Source organism: Panthera pardus, unplaced genomic scaffold (genome assembly GCF_024362965.1).
Source record: "Panthera pardus isolate Hobbes unplaced genomic scaffold, ASM2436296v1 HiC_scaffold_6, whole genome shotgun sequence".
Taxonomy (NCBI): domain Eukaryota; kingdom Metazoa; phylum Chordata; class Mammalia; order Carnivora; family Felidae; genus Panthera; species Panthera pardus.
The window spans coordinates 1238919-1258225 of NW_026526991.1; the positions used below are offsets into that span (position 1 = coordinate 1238919).

At 60.9% G+C, this 19307-nt stretch overlaps 1 protein-coding gene across 5 annotated transcripts; it reads right to left on the reverse strand.

Moving 5' to 3' along the window:
- Positions 1 to 235: 235 nt before the first annotated feature.
- Positions 236 to 18290, reverse strand: PDGFB (platelet derived growth factor subunit B). 5 transcript variants are annotated; one of them, XM_019446919.2, is made up of 7 exons: positions 18185 to 18290; positions 10256 to 10352; positions 7827 to 7916; positions 6197 to 6402; positions 4700 to 4844; positions 2235 to 2385; positions 236 to 1858 (listed from the first exon to the last, which is right to left on the reverse strand). In XM_019446919.2, exons 1-6 carry the CDS (start codon positions 18245 to 18247, stop codon positions 2261 to 2263), a joined length of 726 nt encoding a protein of 241 aa, XP_019302464.1. In that variant the 5' UTR covers positions 18248 to 18290; the 3' UTR covers positions 236 to 1858; positions 2235 to 2260. The 5 variants fall into 5 exon arrangements, with proteins under 5 accessions (XP_019302464.1, XP_019302463.1, XP_019302462.1 ...); XM_019446918.2 differs by having other exon boundaries at positions 7815 to 7916; XM_019446917.2 differs by lacking the exon at positions 18185 to 18290 and adding an exon at positions 14170 to 14664.
- Between the last annotated feature and the right edge of the window lie 1017 nt (positions 18291 to 19307).

Genomic DNA, 19307 nt, shown 5'->3' on the forward strand with positions numbered 1-19307 from the left:
CCGCAGGATCCAGACCTGCAGGGTGGGCCGAATGGCTCTTACCCACCCCCCAGACGGGGGGCCTCCCTCAGAGCGGCAGACCTACATGTGTATGCACCCGTGCGTGAGTGTGTGCGTGAGTGTGTGCCTGAACTTCCCAGAGCGAGAGGAACACAGAACAAGCTGTCCGTAAATCCTGCCGATGCGGGAAGGGTTAACCGTCACGCCCCATGCCAACAGACAGAACGCCGGTGGATTCATTCGTTTGGTTTTGTTTGTGGTTATTTTTTTTTTTTTACAACTTTAAATACGGAATATAAATAAATTTACATTTAAAAAATAAAAGGAAAGCCCCCAAAAATATAATCACCAACTTTACAAACTGAAGAGAGCAGATTTTGGAGGGGGGGGGTAAGGGGGAAAGTGCAGTGGGGTGGAGGGGAGGGAGGTGGGAGCTCAGACCCCACCCCAGGGACCCCTGGGGATCTTTTCCCTTTTTTCCCCCACTCCCAGCCCATGAGCTGGTTTCCTGGGAGGAGCCACCACGGGTGGATCTCAGAAGAATCTACTCTGGGGGGTAGCGTGCCCGGGGAGAGCGAGGGCTACCCCCTCCCTTGGAGATTCTCTCTCGGGTTTTTCACGCCCGCCTGGAAGGGGAACTGCTTGAGCTGAGGACTCAGGAAAACAGAGGCCAGCTGGACAACGCGTGGCCTCCCCACCCAACGTGGGCTCACTCTCCCGTCCAACCACCCCAAGCCATTGGCTGGGTCGGGACACAGCCAGTCCACATGGAACCATCATGTCCATTAGGAACAGGATCCCTTTCCTCAAGACATTTTAGCTCCATCTGCCAGAAAACTGTCCTAACAAATACACCAACGGGCCGTGTTCTACGGCGTGAACAACGACCCCTGCACGCGGTGCCCTTGCACAGTGCACACCCTGCACGAACCTACACGGCAGTCTCGGCCGGGCTGGGATCCGAAGCTCAGCCCCCTGCTGCCCTGACCCCTGGTCTTCGGCCTAATGGAGCAGTGAGTGGGGTTATTTACGGTCTCAGCATGGGGTCCAAGGAGTCCCTCGGTGGAGCAGAGGAAGACGCAGGGTGGAGGTAGAGAGATGAAACAGAGGACGTGAAGGCAGGGGAGTGGAAGGAGGCAGTGAGTGCCCAGATCACCATCCGTGGTGGCTCCAGAGCAAACTTCATCTCTAACCCATCTGACGGGGCACTTGGCTGCCGGGTACTCGGGCCACGCCCACCCAGAGGAGTCCACGTCTTCGAAGATTTCATATATAGAAAACGAAAGGAAGCCACTATAAGCAGAGGTGACCGGGGAGAAAGAAGTGACTGGGCCTGGGCGCCGTGGGAGGATTTCTCTCCAGTCTACGGTCCAACGCGTGGTCTCAGCCACAGGAGGACGAGGCACCCTGGCCTGCCTGGGGGTGCTCCCTTCAGAGCGGGCCAGGGGTCCTGGGACCGGGCAGGCCATCCATGCCTAGAGGGCCTCAGGGCCACGCGCAGGGTTTCAGGCCAGTCCACGGCGCTCAGGTGTGACCCGGGCCAGGAGCTGGGGAAGGGAAGCTCCTCCGGTCCCCGAACGGCGATCCCGTGGGTCTCTCTTACACTTCTATGCCAGATTCTCGGGGTCAGCGGAGGAAGACAGCAATGGAGTTCAGGTCCTTCGTGTCCTTCTCGAGCTCCCGGGCAAGGCGCTGGAGGCCAATGAGGGGACCCGCTGGTGGGTGGACAGGCGCGTGGGAGGGGGGGAAGCACCATTGGCCGTCCGAATCAGGCATCGAGACAGACGGACGAGGGGAACAATATTATCACTCCAAGGACCCCATGGGGGCGATACAGCAAATACCATATTAAATAACCCTGTAGGCCAAGCAGAGGGAGACAGGGGGTCAGAGACAGCCTGGGGGCTCTGGCCCATACTCACACGCCTCCCTTGCCAGGGGCAGGGAGCTGAGGCTGACCAGCCATCCCTGGTTTCCAGCAGCCCTCAGGGCTGGGGGAGTTGAAGTTTAGACTTCCCGTTCTCTTAGGGCATGTAGGGACACAGCTGGGCTGGGGTCCCCAAAGACCCTCACCCACCTGCCCCATGAGAAGAGTCAGTCGAAGTTGGGCGGAGGGGATCCAGGCTTAGAGCTCAGATTTTTGTATGGGGAAATACCTCTCTGCAGCCCAAGCCACAGGCCAGGGGAGAAGAAACCCCAGGGGCCTGGACCTCGGGTTCCCCACCTGGCCTCACCTGCCCGCACGTTCTTGCAGATCCCCCTAGGCTCCGAGGGTCTCCTTCAGTGCCTTCTTGTCATGCGTGTGCTTGAACTTCCGGTGCTTCCCCTTGGGGGGCCGGCGGACTCGCACCGTCCGAATGGTCACCCGAGTCTGCGGTGTCCTGGCTGCTCGAGAGAAAGAAAGGGCTTGTCAGCAGGTGGACAGCCTCTGGAGGGAGCCATCTTAGCAGATGAGGAAACCGAGGCAGAGAGACCGGGATTCGAACGTAGGAGTCTGCCTCTGGACTCCATGCTTTCAACCACTGGCCTACGAATCACAGCGCTTGTGAGCCTGGGTCAAGGTTAGCACTTAGGTCTCTTCCTCCTGAGCCCTTAGGTCGACATCCTGGAAGTGAAAGCTTTCTCCGCCAAGCTCAAGGCCGTTTCTTCCTGGGGGCCTTCCCCAGCGATCCCAGCTCTTTGGGGCCGACACCGACCTCCCACCTCACAGACACAGCCCGCCCTGAAGCAGTCAGCCCATCTCTGCAAACAGGCAATGTAAGGATACAGGCAGGTGTCAGATGCCCCTTGGGGGAGGACATCTAGAAGGGCCATTAAAGGGCCCGGAGTCTGGACTCCAAGGATGGGGTCATCGGCACAGGACGCGGGGCTGGGCAAAGCCTGAGCAAGCGTGAGGTCGTCACGCAGCTCGCGAGTGACAGAGGAGAGTCTCGAGCCCAGGGGGTCTGACACCGGCCACCACACGGGCCACACCACCACACCGTAGCCAAGCCGCGGACAGCTGCCAGCGGTACAGTCGCGTGGGGCCAAGTTGCTGAAACGGACATGACGAGACTTTAGGTCATCTATAGATTAGTCAGCTGAACAGGCCTTCCAAAATCTGGTTTGTAAAGTCGCAGGAAGCAAAGGCACGTAAAAGAACCACACTCCAAACACAAAGAAGAACATGAAGTTTCCCGAATAGGAACCACGCTACGTCCTATGGCGATTCCGTGTTATTTGATTTTCTGTGTTGTTCCGTGTTAATTGTAGCGATCATTTACAGCAGGTCAGTTTGAAGCTGGCAAATTATTAGTCTTCTCAGGGCGTCTGTGCCTTAGCTCGGCTCTCAGAACAGGACAAAGAGGCTAAGAGACAGCCCTGCCTTCAGGGGGCTTGTCAGATGTCTGTCCTCCAACAACAGTAAGTTACTGAAAATCAACACGTGATTTTTTTTGAATGCTCATCTAATCCTATTAACTAAAAAATTCTTGATCCTTACTGCAAACGTGCGAGGAAGAAAAGGCAGCAGGACAGTCTAAGGAACCCAGAACTAGACAAGACCTGGGTTCTGGGCTAGACTTTGTCACTGTGCAACCTTCGTTAAGTCCCTTAACCTCTCTGTGTTCCAGCAACCCCTTTAATAAGACTGAAGGACCGACTTAGAAGGTCATCTCTCTGGCTCTCAAAGTTTTGAATTCTTTAACCAAAAGAAAATGATAAGGCAGGTAAGAGCGAGCGACTGGTGTCAGAGTGAGAGAAAAGCCCAGAACAGAACTTGAGGATACCTTGATCCAGCTCTCCCCCTGCCCGGGACTGGCTGTGTGACCTTGGGCAAGACCTCAGCCTCTCTGAGCCTCAGGCACCTCTTCTGCAAAATGTGGACCAGGTATTTGGATCAGATCATTTTTTTGGTCCTTTTCGACTCCAGTCAAACTATGCCCCTGAAATTGTGAATTCACGAAATCGAAAGAGAGGAACACAGCTCCAGTTCCAAACATCCATCAGATGCCTGAGCCCCATCTGTCGCTTCACTGCTGCAGGATGGCCCAGTCTCTACCCACACATCTTCAACAACAGAAACTCCCTACCGCACAAGGCATGAGATTCCATCTTGGCCCCCTGACTGACAGCTTTTGGCATATAGAGTTCAAATCCCTCTCCAGGGGCTTTTCCCCCACTGGTCCTGATCCCCACTGAGGGCCATAAGGAATTAGTTTGACTTCTCACCCCCAGGACAAGTTGTCAAGTATCTGAAGATGATGTGCATGGAACCTTCTCTTGTCCCGCCATTTCATGTGCTCGTTCGACAAAGTAAGGGGCTGTGGTAGCAGGACAGGGATGGGGGCTGCCCTGGACAAGGTAGTCAGGGTAGACCTCTAGGAGGAGGTGACTTCTGAGCTGAGACCCAAACGAAGAGGCTTGTGAAGAGTTGAGAGAAGTGAGTTTCGGAGGGAAAGTGGCATGTGCAAAGGCCCTGAGGCGGAAACACATTTGGCCACGCAAAGAGGTCAGGTTGGCTGGGGGGTGGCCTAAGTGAGGGGGAATGGTTGCCAACAAGGCTGGAAGCCCAACCGGGGGCTAACATCCTCACGTAAAGCTTCGGATGAATTTAAGCAGGGGTATGCCTGGTCCAACCTCCCCCCCACCGGCAGCTGCCACAGGAGAAGAGAGCTGCCCAGCTGAGCCGTTCAGAGGCAGACCCCGGACCAGCGCTTACCTCGCTGCTCTTGGGAGCTCCCCGGGCTTCGGGTCACGGGTCGTGCAGCCACCACCGTCTCACACTTGCACGCCAGGTGGTCCTCCAGGGTCACCGTGGCCTTCTTAAAGACTGGCCTCTTCCGCACGATCTCGATTTTTCTCACCTGGAGGACAGAACCATCGAAGTGCCTCTGGGAGACTACGCGGGCAGGGGCCGAGGGAGCCCGCCTGCCTGCTCTTCCCTCCCCAGTGTCCCCCCGCAGGGATCTTTCCTCGAAAGCGGGGCGTGGAGAGAGGCAGGGCAGACACTCTGGCCCAAACAATAGCAGGACCTTGCCCTCTACCCCTCTTGTAGCTTTTCCATCAAAACAAGCCCTCCCGACCTGGCCTCCAGCTTTGGCTGCAGCCCCCTTGGAGCTCCCAGAGAGGGAGAAAGGCATTTCCGGGTTGAGCGTAGGGCCTGCGGTGTCCCCATTCCCGGAGCGCCAGCCAAGGTCAGGGGCTATGGCAGAGGCGGGAGATGGTTGTCTGGAAGGAAGTGGGGGGGAGGCTTTATCCAGGAGGGAGGCGGGCAGGGGGAGGTCAGCTGTCAGGTGTCCATCCATAGAGCTGGAAGCAGTGGGGACAGGAGATACCGTGACAGTGGGTGGTGCGGTAGAGAGTGACACTTGTGATCTCGGGCACGGGGCCCAGGCCTGGGATGGATGGTGGGCAGGGGGAAAGGCCACAGCTGACCTCAGGGAGGGGAGTATGGTGACGCAGGTGGAGCCTTTGGCAAGAGTGGGGCTCGCCAGCCGGTGCCGAGCCCTGGATGTGCAGCTCGGCCCAGCCCGAGTCGGTGTGCAGGCGAGGCGGACCCGAAGGGCACAGAAACCTCTCCGCGTGAATCAGAAGACCGCCGAGGCTTCTCTGGCCCTGCCTTGCCCAGCGTGAGACCCGGAGCTCCCCCGGGCAGCCTCTACTCTAGGATTTGCCTTGAGTCAGAGTGCACCCCCAATCTTTCTAGAAAGGAGGCAGGGTTCAGCATTCTGACTCTGCTAGGGGCTGCCCCAGCTCTTGCAACGTCTGCTGCTCGGAGGGCCTCTGCCCACCTCCTCGTGAGGGACACGGCAAGGAGCCTCAACAGGTCTGGAGGAAAACTGAGCAGCCCAGAACATTCTGAGTGCCCAACAGATGCTTGTAGACCTGTCTCTTCCGGGGACCTCTTGGGATTTCATCTTTGCAAAAGAGGCAGCACCTTTCACTAAATGTCCCACACCTGGCCCTGCCTGGGGGTCCGCCTGTGGCTTTTGGCTACAGCGGCCTGGGTGGCCTCGAGGACTCACAGGTGGCCTCAGAGCACCTGCCCAGAGAGCGCCCTGCAGGTGGCCCTCTCTGGATGGAGCCCGGGGGCCCGCCAGGAATGCCTCTCCGCCCCTACGGAGCGAGCGACGAGCCCCCGAGGGCAGCCCCCGGGGGGCAGCCCAGGGGTGGGGGTGGGGGTAGGGTGGGAGTGGGGTGCGGGCCCCCCGCGCACCTGGACAAGCCGCAGCTGCACCTGGGTGGGGCGGCATTGCACGTTACGGTTGTTACAGCAGCCGGAGCAGCGCTGCACCTCCACGCAGGGCGGCCACACCAGGAAGTTGGCGTTGGTGCGGTCTATGAGGCGCCGGGACACCTCGAACACCTCCGTGCGTGTCTTGCACTCGGCGATCATGGCTGGCTCGGCGACCGTCGGGGAACCTGAAGGGAGAGGGGGCCTCCGTCAGGAAGGTGGGCCTGCCCAGAGCCCCCACCCGGCGGCCAAGCCCAGCGGGGGCACTGCTGTCCCCCAGAAATGGCAGGCTAGGGGCGCCTGGGGGGCTCAGTCGGTTAGGCGTCCGACTTCGGCTCGGGTCACGAACCCACAGCTCGTGAGTTCGAGCCCTGCGTCGGGCTCTGTGCTGACGGCTCGGAGCCTGGAGCCTGCTTCGGATTCTGTGTCTCCTTCTCTCTCTGCCCCTCCCCTGCTCACACTCTGTCTCTCAAAAATAAAACATTAAGAAAATTAAAAAATAAAAAAAAAGGGGTTGGGTGATCCCCACTTCCTTCAACCCCAGGGACAGTTTTCGCGTCCTGGCTATTATCAGCCGTGGGACTTGGACAGGCTGCTGATGGGCCCTCAGCCTCAGTTTCCCCATGAGATCTACACCCCAAGAACCGCCTTAAGGATCCAGTGAGATCATTCAGAGAGTGCCGGCCTGTCGTAAATGTCGGCGTCCTTCCACCAGCCCTCGGTTTCATTCGGCTATTTCACAGGTTTATGGGCTTGCCCGACTCCTGGCTCCTACTCACTTATTATTTTGTAACCACTCTTATGTTGCCATTTGACACGGTAATCTATTCTTAAATCCTTGCTTCTTTCAACGCCTGTTCCCTCATCTACGTGTGACACGGGATGACAGAGCCTATATCGCACCTGCGGATCTAAGGGCTAACGTGGGTGGCCTAGAGCAAGCGTCCAGTCGACGCTGGGGCTCTGTCTTCATTTTCATATAGAGACGCTGCCCAAATTCGCAGAGGGAGGAGTGGAACTCAGGCCACCGACTCTTATCTGGAGGTCCCCGAGCCACTGTCTACAGTGTTGTGGGGACTTCAGGTGGGCAGAGAGGAGGAAGGGCTTAGAGCACCCACTGGCCTCCCCAGGGAAGGCTCCCATGGGACCCGGGCGGGTCCCAAGCTCTGCCTGCTGACCCAGGAGGCAGCCCTAAGCCGCGGAAGGGACACGCAGCCCACCAGGATGGCACCGGGTCCACATGAGAAGAGCAGCTGGGATCCCAGCCCTAGTTGTTGCTAGCTGTGCGACTTCGGCCCCGTCTGCCCCTCTCTGGGCCGCAGTTTCCAACTCGACAAGATGGGGTTAATGATATCTGTCTCCCGGGTTGAAGGAATGAACAAATGCGTTTAAAACCACTATATTTAGGAAACCGTGTGTGTTGGGGGACGGGGCGTGAGGACTCAACTCCTCGATATAGTGTCTTGAAGGACAGTTGTACTGTCTTACAGTTTAAGTCAGTCCTAAGTGCCGGACGAACGGGCGGCCCAGAGCCGGGGGCGGGGCGCCCGCCCCACGTCTCCTTCTCTGGCTCCCACTGTTGAGAAACCACCATTCTTACCCGCAGCCTCACCTAGGCTCCTTCTCCCTCGGGATAAGCTCTCCAGCTCGCTTCCAGAATGGGATCGAGTCGAATTCAGGTCCAACTCGGCTCTGTCTTCGTCTGCAAGGCAAGGCAAAGCACAGTCGGAATGCACCCTGATAACCGCTGGCCCGTCCGTTGGTGGGGTGGGGGCTCCCCTGGGGGCTCCGGGGTAGGCAGGAAGGTGGCTCCTTACCCGTCACTGGTACCCAACTCGAGACAACAGTCTCCCTTTCCAGCTCCCTGTAAACCCGAGGGTCCTGGCTCTGGAAAGGGGCTCTCCAGGAACCCCGGGGTGGCCGTGGGGCTCAGGAGGGGGGTGAGGCCCTGCCTGCATCCCTGGCGGGCCTTCAGCCCCACTCTGGGCTCTTCGGCCACATTTTTGGACAGAACCCATGTCAGTGGAGTTAAAAATAGCCCTTCCCTTTCGCTACTGTAAGCGAACCCTCCTCAGCCTCCAGGGCAGGGCAAGGACCCAGAGCTCGGAAGGCCAGTTTCCAATGCCCCTCCGCCCAGCGTTCCCATAGGAAGTGCTGAATGGAGAAATTCCCAGAATCCCCGGGGGGACCAGCTTGCCCTGGACACAGCCCCTCTGGAGCCCCGGACAATGGCGCAGCTGAGCGGGAGAGAGGGAGGAGGGAGAGGAGCGGGGGTGAGGGCTGAAGGCAGAGAGGGGTGGGGAGCCAGCCTGCTGGGATGGGGGTGCCCGTACCCCGTGCCCTTCCCAGCCTGGGTTTTGCTCCAGCTCCCAGTGTCTCGCTCACTGTGTTTGCCTCCCCCCTCTAACCTTTGGCCCCGGGGCCGCCCTACGGTCTGTTTATTCCTCAGGTGACAGTCTGAGGGGTCAGCCCTACGGTCCGTTTATTCCTCAGGGGACAGTCTACAAACTACAGCCTGGGGCGCCCTCCTCTCGGTGTCATAGCTTCTCCCTCTCTCTAGAGGCAGCCAACACCACTGTGGGAGGTGAGGGCCAGACAGGAGGACTTTGAGCTCAACACCGAATCCTGGGCAGACCCTTCTAGCTCTCTGAAGGCTGAAGAGTCAGCACAGAAACCGAGGGGTGCCAGGGACAAGCTCCCGCCCCCTCCACGCAGCCCCTGGTCGCTCCTGCTGTCTCCCCTTCCTCCTGGCCCCGCCAACGCCAACGCCAAGGCTCGTGTGCCCTTCCGTGTGGGCTCCCGGGGGTTCCTGTCTGGAGGAGACCCTCCTACAAATCCTACAACCCGTGCATTTCCATCCGGCCTACTGCTCCCGCGCGTCAGCGCGTCTGTCTGTCCCTCTCGCTCCCTTCCTTTCTCCCTGCCATCTCTGGAATGTCCCTGGTGGAGAGGAGATGGGGGGAAAGATGTCTTTGTGGCAAGGTTAAGTTGATTAGGAAAAAATAGCCACATGGTTGCCTCGAAACAGGCCCGCTATTGAAAACCTCCGTCTCCAATCCCGACCCCCACCCGGGGTGTGTAGGGGCTGAACGAGGGTGGGGGCCAAGGGCCTTGGAAAGAAACCGCAGAAAGGCTAAATTTGGAAGTTGCCCCATTGTGTTGGCCAGGGCTGGCCAGTCGGGCATGGGGTGGGGGATGTGGGAGACGTCGGGTGGGGGGCCGAGTGAACAATAGGTGGGCCCAGCTGGGGCCCCCTCCCGCCTGCCTCGCCAGCCCCCGGCACAGGCGGGTTTGAAAGGGCCCGGGAATGCTTTTGAGAGGGAGCCAGGGGCCCAACGGGGAGAGGAAACAAAGACAGGAAATGCTGTCCCCCGTAGATAGGAGTCTGGGCAAGGATTACAAAGTGACAAAGAGACAAAACCCTAGAGGGAAGGAGAGCTGGGGGTGCAGGGGGGGCGCTGACCGGGGCTCCAGGGAACAGGCCAGAGGTTAGAATAGAATGGAATTTGCTCTGAAGACAGCGTTTATAAATACATTCCTGACCCAGCCCGCCAGCCCGGCCACGTGTGTGCCACCAAGCACGTGCCCATTCGCTGAGGGCACTCTCGGGCGAGGGCAGGGTTGCCCGCTGGTCTGGGCCAGGTGTCCCCAGGAGACCTTACAGACCGGGCCCCCGGCCAGAGGGGCAGGGAGATGGCTCCTTCGGCACCACCCTTCCTGGCCGAGGCCACACCTGGATACACATTCGGCGTGTGCCCCAGGCACCTTCTCCCTGCCCCCCTCCTCCTGGCACCCGACCCTGTGCGCCAAGCCAAGGCAGAGCCACACGCGGGTGCTTCTCCCGCCACGCCCCACGTCCCGAGTACCAACCCATCCACCTACTCAGCCCTGCCCTGGACAGGTGTGGCCACGCCCTCCCTGGGCTGCCACAGGCCTCTAGTTACCTGGAAGTCGAGGAAGACAGGACGCCCCATGCCCTGCCCCTCGCGGCTCCCCAGGATTCAGTGGGGGCCCAGAGCACCGAACAAGGATTCAATTTACCTACGGAGTCTCCGTGTAGCAGGCGCTGGAGGTCATCGAAGGAGCGGATTGAGTGGTCACTCAGCATCTTGTAGAGTTCCTCGGGAATGGGGTCCCCCTGCCAGGGAGACACCATGGGGCCAAGTGAGCCAGGAGTGAGGGCTTTCCAGCCACGGCCCTCTTGCCCGCCACACCCACACACCCACACACCCACACACACACACGCACGCACCCTCCTATGGAAAACTCCCACAAGGCCTCTTGGCCCTGGGCAAGCGGACGGCCAGGATGGGGGCGCGGGCAGGGGGCGGATTCCAAGCCTGACAACCGGAAGCACAAAGGTCTAGGGGCCAGGACCTGCAGAAGCCTCTAAGAGCCAGGTCAGAAGCTCACCCCACACCCCCAGACACGAAGCCCAGCTTGCTCTGACTTAGATCGGACTACGTACACATCTGTCTCCCGCATCACAACCCCTGGAGACTCTCTGCCTCCACACGTGACAGCCAATGACAGCCAGCATTTGTCAGACGAGATCTAATTCACCCCCATTTTACAGATGAGAAAACAGAGTCGTAGCCGCCAATCAGCAGCAGAACCTGCATTCAAACCCAAGGCTTCCTGACGGAAGGACCTGTACTCCAGCCTCCTGGGTCCGTGAGGTATTTCTAAATGCTTGCAGAGTTGGACAGTCTCAGGAGGCCACAGGTACTAATATCTCTATTTAGTCTCTTGCTCACAAGAGGAGAGGAGGGAATCCTCAGTTAGAGACGGGAAACCTGAAAGCTAACCCATGCCCCATGCCCAACCAAACCCTATTTTTAGAGCCCCTCTGGCCTGTTACCAAAAACACTTGAAACTTAATAAGTGCTTTAACAGGCCCCACTCAGAGCCGGGCTTCCTCCAGGGAAACCACAGGCCCCACAACAACATGAGAGCAGCCTGATAGGAAGGTCACGGCCACGTCCCTCATGGTCCACGAGGGGCTGAGGGAGACCTGAGGGGCTGGTGCGGCAGGACTTGAGAAGGAATGCATAATCTGGACACCCAGTGTCTTGGGGCAAGGGAGGTGTATGAATGAGACGCTGCTTTGTGTACAAACTCACACCCGTGGAGAAACACACACACACACACATGTGCACACACAGACACAGGAAGGCATGGTCTTGTAGAAGGAGCCCTGGAGGGGGCGCCGGCAGACTGGACTTACTGAGGTTCAACAACTCTGTGCCTCAGTTTCCCTGGATAAGGAAGCGGGAGCTTCTGCACTAGTCAGTTCTTGGAACGTTCCAAGGACTGGAGTCCTCACTGGCTTTGCACAGGCTAAGTCCCTGCCCGACAGGGGGGAGGAGGTCATCTACCCCATGGCCAGCCCCCGGGGGCTCTCCCCACAAGCTCTGTTAGGAGCTTTGTGGTGGATCAGTTTCTGGCTCCCCCAAAGCTCTGTTTCCTCAACAGTTAGCATGATGTCTGGGAACAGCTCCACCAGGGGTTCTGCCATGCCCATCCAGCTCTGGCCACCCAAGTCGGCCTTGGAGCCAGAAGACACAGGGTGGAGTGTGGATATGACTGCTTCTAAAACGAGTTCCTTGACGGGGCACCTGGTGGCTCAGTCAGTTGAGCTTCCGACTTCAGCTCAGGTCATGATCTCATGGTTCGTGGGTTCGAGCCCCGCGTCAGGGTCTGTGCTGACAGCTCAGAGCCTGGAGCCTGCTTCCAGTTCCGTGTCTCCCTCTCTCTCCGCCCCTCCCCTGTTCACGATCTGCCTCTCTGTCTCTCAAAAATGAATACATGTTAAAAAAAAGATTTTTAAAATGAATTCCTTGAAACCCCTGAGCTCAGCTTTTTCATGTGAGTGTGGCACTTATAATCCTGCCTGGCGTCTAGGGCTGTTGGGAGGTTCAAAGAGAAGAAAGGTTGGGGGCCTCGAGTAAGCTTGGCCGGGAGCTGGGGTCTTTCCTTCAGGGTCCGCGACTATGAAGCTGGGGCTGCATATGTGAGGGGGGAGAGAGACATCTTACGTGCCTTCCCTACCTCCGCCACGCTCTGCCTCCTCCGACTCCAAGAGAGAGACCCTAGGTGTCTCCAAATGTGGACACAGCGCCCTCCCCACAGTACGGAAGGCAGGTGGCCGGTCCCCACTTAAGAGGGAGGCAGACTGCGTCCCCTGAGGGGATTATCAAATGCAGAGAGCTAGATGCTACCCTTGTACCCTACTAACTGCCCCATGACCTCAGGCTGGTCACGGCCCCTCTCTGGTCCTGGCTCTCGTCTGTGAACCAAGGGGTTGAAGACATTTGACTCCGTCCTAATTCTGCCTGGGGTGGCAGGAGAAGCAGCAGAGGAAAGCTGAGGGTGGGGGTGCCCAGCCAGGTCTCCAAGCTGTCTGTGCAGTAACGATGCAATTAACCTCCCAGGAGGGGGGGCCCAAGCACCCCAAGTGCCACGCCGCATTCCTGCCAAGAACTCCTTGTCCACTGGAGAGCACGCACGAAGGACTCTCTCCTTCTCCCTGGGGTTCTCTCCTGTATGATTCTCCCACCTCCTCCCCCAGGAAGACCGCCTGGGATATTTGCCCCCACCCCCTAAGCAAATTGTCTCCTAAAGAAAGAGTCCACTTTATTCTAAGCAGAGAGGCCATCCCTGCACCTGTTTCCAGTAATCTGGCCACTAGATGCCCAGAACTCGCTAAGGGCCCCCTGGATTTGAGAATAATAACACAGCTTTTATTAAGTGCTGACATGAGCCAGGCACTGAGCGGAAATGCTGTGCTAACCACCAATGCCAAGCGGCTGGCCCTGTTGTGATCCCCATTTTCCAGATGAGGAAGCTAAAGGCTTAGAGAAATGCAGTCAGGGGCCACAGGTCTCTACGCAGCGACAGAGCCGCGCCCGTCCCTCCTCCAGCCCACCACGGAGCTTTCTGGCATCAGATGTCGCGGAGCAGCGGTTGGTTCTCAACCAGGGGCTAGAGGGTCCTCAGGAGACACTGGCCGTGGCTGAGGCACTTTTGGTGGTCACCCCTAGAGGGGCACCACTGGCCTCTGGCAGGTGGTGGCCAGGGATGTGGCTGAACATCCTACTACGCACAGGATGGCCTTCTGCAAGAAAGAATGACCTGGCCCGAGATGTCAACGACTCTGTAGTTCAGGAAAGAGCAGGGACTTCAGCTGCCCAGGAGACCTGGCCTCTTGGCACTAAGCCTTTTGACAACCTGAAACCTGAGAAAGCTTCTGTAGCTTTTAAATGGGGCTAAAATAAGACGCGACTGGTGTCACGGGGAGGCGGAGTCGCACCTAGCTGAGCAGCCAGCAAATAACGGGTACTTAATGAAATGTCGCTGTGGCCAATTCCGTCCTTCAGTGCGGCTCCTGTGAGGGCAGCAGCGAGCAGCCCACACACGCCCAGGGCCAGCAATGCGGGGCATTTTTGAGGATGACAATTGGTGGGTGGAGAGCTGCCCTGCCAGGGGGCGAAGCGTATGGCTTCGCATTATCCCCTGTGCTGGGCCCACAGGAAATGGCCCCCAGGCCCCCACTGGCACTGCCTGGGGCCTCGTGAGCTGGCGGGTCCCTTCCGGGGCCGGGGGTGGGGAAATTCAGCCTGTGGTCAGCTCCAGGATGAGACGCCCCGGGGGAGACTCGCAGGGGCACCTGCTTGGGGTCAGAGGCTCCGCTCGGCGGGGGAGGGCGAGCCACCGGGAGCCCCGTTTTCCTGGGCACAGGTTCGAAAAGCCTGTTTAGGCGGGCAGGGAGGGAAAAGAGGCATGGCATACAGATGAGGCTGCCCCAGATCCCAGGCCTGGGGTTCCTGACAGGGCAAGGGCGTGGTGAGAAGCCGCTGGGGCACAGCCAAGGCAAAGAGCCTCCTCCCCGCCCCGCCCCACCCCCAACACCAGCTGCAGGAGGGCACGAGCTAGCGTGAGGCCAGGTGACTTACCTGCTCCCAACCAGGCTGGCAGATCAAAGGGGCTTGGACCCCACCCTCCCCCAGGGCCGCAGCTGCACACACAGAGACGCAGGCTGTGCTCCACTCCGCTGAGGGAGAGGACACTGGCACAGCCCAAGCAACCAGGGGCGTTGTCTGGGTCTGGCGCAGAGAGAAGCCGACAAGGCCTCGGAGCGCCCGCCTGCCTGACAGTCTCGGGCCTGATTTAGATTCCATGCCAAAGCCAAGCCCTTTGAAGAAGCCTTTTCTGGGCAGACCACAGAAGCCATTTAGAACCAGACTTCCCCACCTAGCATTTCCCTTCTCTATTGCTCCTGGGACCCTCCCACCCCTCCTGAAGGTCAGCCCGGCCCCACACTGGAGCAGAAAAACTGTCAGGGCTTCCAGAAGGGCCAGGGCAGCAATTACAACCCCTGGAGCCCGTCGCAGCCACTGCCTCTGGGGCAGGAATCTGCGATTTCCAGAGACGTTAGTTAATTCTGCTGCTCCTGGGGAACCGTGAACCAACCTTCGCGTGTTTGGGGGCGCCCGAAACCGAGGCCTAGCTCAAGATACACGGGATCTCTGCAGTCTGATTTTCCTTCTGTTTCTTCCTCTGGCCTATCCAATCTTGGCAGTCCAAGTCCCAAGAAGAGAAAAGAAAGACAAGCCCCTCTCTCAAGATTGGGGGTGGGGGGTGCTCCAATGAGGATGCCTGTGGGAGGGCAGAGTAGCCGGTGCTGCCCTGGGGGCCAGGACTCAATGAGGGCATGTTTATAAAGCACTTAGCAAGTGCTAGACACATGTCTGGTCCTTCCTCCTCACCGCTCCCCCACTCCCCCCCCCCCACTGTCCTTCCCACAAATATTTACAGATTATCCACCTTGGATCAGGCACCGTTCCAAGAACGGGAGACAGTGGTGACTGAGACAGACCCTCTAGTGGAGTTTAGACTAGTGAGGAAAACAGATAATAACTGACTCAACCAGAAAATGAAATAGCTGTCCTAGAAAGGGCATTGGGGGGGGGGGGAGGAGTGGGGGGCAATGGGCAAGTGAGAGAAGACTGAGAAGGATCTAGGAACCCCCCCGGCAAACACGTCTTTACCACTCTCGCCACTCCCCGAATCAACCTCCCCCCCCATACAAGCACCCCATTCGAGGATCTGCACCAGAGCCTGGAAATTCTGCTTGGTCCTAAACCTGCAGACACTTCTAGGGGTGGGAGATGCCAGCAAGTCGGTCTCCGGGCACCTAAGGCCATTAGCAAACCAGGAAGGAGCTGGGTGGTAAAGGGCTGCCAGGCCCCGTCCCTCCTTCCGGGCAGAAGGGTGCTAAGGCATCACATGACAGCGGAGTGAGCCTCCCGGAAGCCAGATCAGCTGATGGGAGATGGGACCTCCTAGGCCTCCGCAGACCCTCTGCCAGGCCCTGCATCAGAGCGCCCACCCCTCCTCCCCAGCTGCCCAGGCCTCTACCTGAGGCTCAGGCCCCGGACAAGGCCAGCCCCAAGGCCACCTCCACCAGCAAGCTCTCGAAGCCTCCCGTCCCCGACTGGCCCTCAAGTGGATGGGTTTTCCCTTTAGGGCTCCTCCCCCAGAGACTCCTGAGGCCGAAAGACGGGGGCTCAGCAGGAACGTGCTTCGGAAACTGCAAAGCACCACACAATTGTGGGTTCCCCAGGGAGCGCGTGTCCCAAGACGCTGGGAGTCAAGTGAGGAGAAAGGCACCAGCTTCTGTGCCATAGGGTCCCCCCAAACACACTCACCCACGGAGTTGGGGAAAAGGAGGAGGAAGTGCTGGACGAAGCTGGAAATGGCGAGGGCAGGCCCCGGGAAAGCCTCATCCAGCTGTCACCAGGCTTCTCTAGAGCCCGCTGGGGATCAGCAAAGACACAACAGCCAGGGGGGAGCCCCCTCGGCGGCTCAGGGTCCTCCAGTCTTGGAGGTTCAAAGAAAGGCTCATTTGAAGAGAGAAATGCTCCAGACATCAGAGCGCCCCCCCCCCCAGCCCCGTTGCGTCAACACCATTTTCTGCCACCTGGGGGGTGGTTGAAAAAAAAAAAAAATCCGCCGAGGGAGAATGCTTGAGGGGCGTCAAGCTGACCCGAGCAGGCAAAAAACAGTGGGTGCTATGGAGCCAGGACCTGCTGGGAGGGTCCCTGTTTCCCCTCCCTGTTAGTGCCCAGCAAGGAAATGGGGTCACCACCGAGGTGATGAGGTTCCAGGGCCCACGGTAGGCCCACCTGTTGCACGGGGGGTGGGAACCTGCTGCTGGGCGTCTAGGGGCCTTGCGTGCCCGTGTGCGTGCGTGGGTGGGCGCGCACGTGTGTTCAGGCCGCGTGTTCGGGGGCCGTGCGTACGTGTGTGTGCGGTGCGCGCGCGTGTGCCCCGCGTGTGCACGGGCGTGGCGGCGGCGGCGGGCGCGCGACCCGGCCGCGGTAGTGCGTGCCCGTCGCTCTGCGCGCCCGCCCGCCCGCCGGAGCGCAGCATCGCCTCCGGCCAAGAGTGTGCATGCGTGGGGTGAGTGAGCGAGTCCGGGGGCCGGGCGGGGTGGGCTGCGGAGAGCAGCGGCGGGGGCGCCGCCGTTCCCAGGACGCCCTGGCACCGGGCCCAGCCCCCCAGGCCCCGCGGCGAGGCGAGGCGAGGCGGCAGCTGGGGCCGGCCGGCGCCCCCCTCCCCAACAGCTGGCCGCGGCCCGGGGGACTGCGGAGAGGAGGGGAGGGGGCGTCGGGAGGGGCCTGCAGGCGGCCGGGCCGAGAGCCCCGCGGCCTCCCTCCCGGGTGCGGACCGCGGGGGGTTGGCCGCGGAAGGGCGGGGCCCCAGGGCGGGCGGCCGGCGGCCCTCGAGGAGCCCCGAGAACAAAAGGAGACGGCGACGGCTCCTCTGTGGTCAAAACAACCTGCGCTGGCGGCGGCCCAAGGTCTGGCCGCGGCCTCGGAGCCCTTCACCTTAACCCCTTCGCCGCCGCCGCCTCCTTCCTGCGCCTCGCTGGACGCCCGGCGGGGTGGGGGTGGGGGTGGGGGGGGCGGCCCTCCTCGCGAGCGGGCGAGGTGCGGGCTCCCGGTCGCGCGGAGGCGGGACGGGACCCAGGCGCGCCGCGCTCCCGGCCGCGCTCTCCTCCCCTCCACCTAGCGCTTCCTCCCTGCCCCGCCCCCTTTCCCACCTGGATTCCGGGTGGACTTGCCAACTCACTGCTACGTGAGGCTGGGAGGGGTGGGGGGTGGGGGGTTACAGATCCGACCTAATAGCTCCCGCAGACGTTTTTACACCCCACCTGCCTTGCGGCTACGCTTTCACAGGCGCGCTCCGCACCCTGCAAGCGGGGGAGAGAGGCGCTTGCCCTCGCTGGGCGCGGGCGCAGGTTTGGCGGGGCCTGGGGCACACACCGGCCCCGAGGGCTGGATTCCTTAAAAGCCTCTACTCCTCCCCCAGTTCCCGAGTGCCCGAAACCTCTGTCTCTCGGCACCCCCCGCGCCCAAGACGCCAGCTGCTGCCGGACTCCGCTCCGGGGCGGGCAAGCCCTGCGCTAGCCCGAGGGCGCCCGTCCCGACCGGGAGCCGGAGCCAGGGTGGGGAGGCAACCGCCGGCGCAAGGTTGGCGTGGCTGCCACCGGTGCGCGAGCTCGCACCTCCCGTGCAAGCCGGGTCCTGGACGGAACCTAGGCTGGAACCGAAGTGGGCTTGGGAGGACGCGCTGGCCTCTGCACCCTCGGCACCACCCCCACTCTCTCTCCCTTCAGGTTCCTGAGGGGTGGGGGACAGGGCCACACACACGCTCCCCCGACGCTAAAAGGGCCGGAGATCTGGGATCGCCCATGGGAAAGCAAGCCACCCCCGCCCCCTCCCCTCAGAGCCTGGCACCTCCCGCACCTCGCGTCCCAGCCCTCGGAGGTCACCTAGCGCCCGGCGCTAGGCCCGTGGGCTGCAAGGGTCCAAAGTTCACTGCAGGGAGGGGAGGGGGCGGCCAGGGGGTGAGGGTGGGCGTAATGAATGAAGCGAACCAGCCCCAGCCGCCGTCGCAACTCACCTCGGGGCTGACCAGACGCAGGTAGCAGCAGAGAGACAGGAAGAGCGCCCAGCAGCGATTCATGCCGACTCCGGGCCCGGCCCCGCGGGGCCCCGGACGCGTGGACCGAGCGCGCCGCCCCCGCGGCCAGGGTGGGGGGCGGGGGCTGGGGAAGGAGGTGGGCTCGGCTCGGGTCTGCGGCGATCAGGCGCTCAGGCCGCTGCAGCCGCCGCCGCGGCTCACCCGCATGGCCCCCGGGCGCCGCCGCCCCCGGCCCCGGCTCCGTCGTTGGGGGGCTGGGGAGGGCCTGGGCGCGGGACCAGGGTCCGCGGCCGCTACCTGGGCGGATCCCGAGCCCGAGCGAGCATCCACGGCCGGGGGTCTGCGTCGCGAACCAGCCGAGGCGTCTAGCCGTGTGGGGGCGCCCAGGGGACTCCAACCTCCAAGAGGAAAAAGAACACGGCAGCCGATGGTTCGTCTTCACTCGCCGACTATAGGCGTTTTCCTCTGCCCGCTGGCTTAGCTTTTTTGCAACATTTTCTAGAAAGGCCCCCGAAGTCGGAAAGTGCAGAGCCGGGCACCTCAAGGCCAAAGTCTCCCCCAAAAAACTTTTTCCAAAGTTGGCTTTGCAGCGGCGGCCCGAGTACCCGGGCAGGGAGAGGTGCAAACTCCCGCCCGGGCCGGGTGGGGGGGGCCGGAGCGTGTGCGCCTTGGCGCGGGGCCCGGGCGGCGGGCACGGCTGCTCCGCGCTCGCGGCGTGCCCGCTGCGCGCAGTGCCGGGCGCGGCAGACAGGTGGACGCGGCGCGAGTCCGTCGGTCCGTCTGTCTGCGCGCTCGCCGCTCTGGGCGTCCTCTGCGGGCTGTGAGCTGCGGCTGCTCCGGCTTCTCTTTGCAGCGAGGCTGGAGGGTGGGCCTTTTTTTCCCCCCTTTTTGCGCGTGTGTGTATGCGTGTGTGCGCAAAATATCGCAATCTCGGAAATGAAAGATGGGCGCTGGCGGCCAGAGGGGAGCCCTCAGGGAGGCAGCGGGGGAGGCTGCGGGCGCGCGGGGAGACAGGCGGGCTGCTCCCGGCGGCAGGAGGAGAAGTTGCCACCCTTTCAGCTGTTCCGGCCTTTATAAAGGAGAAGGGAGAGTGCTAGAGGTG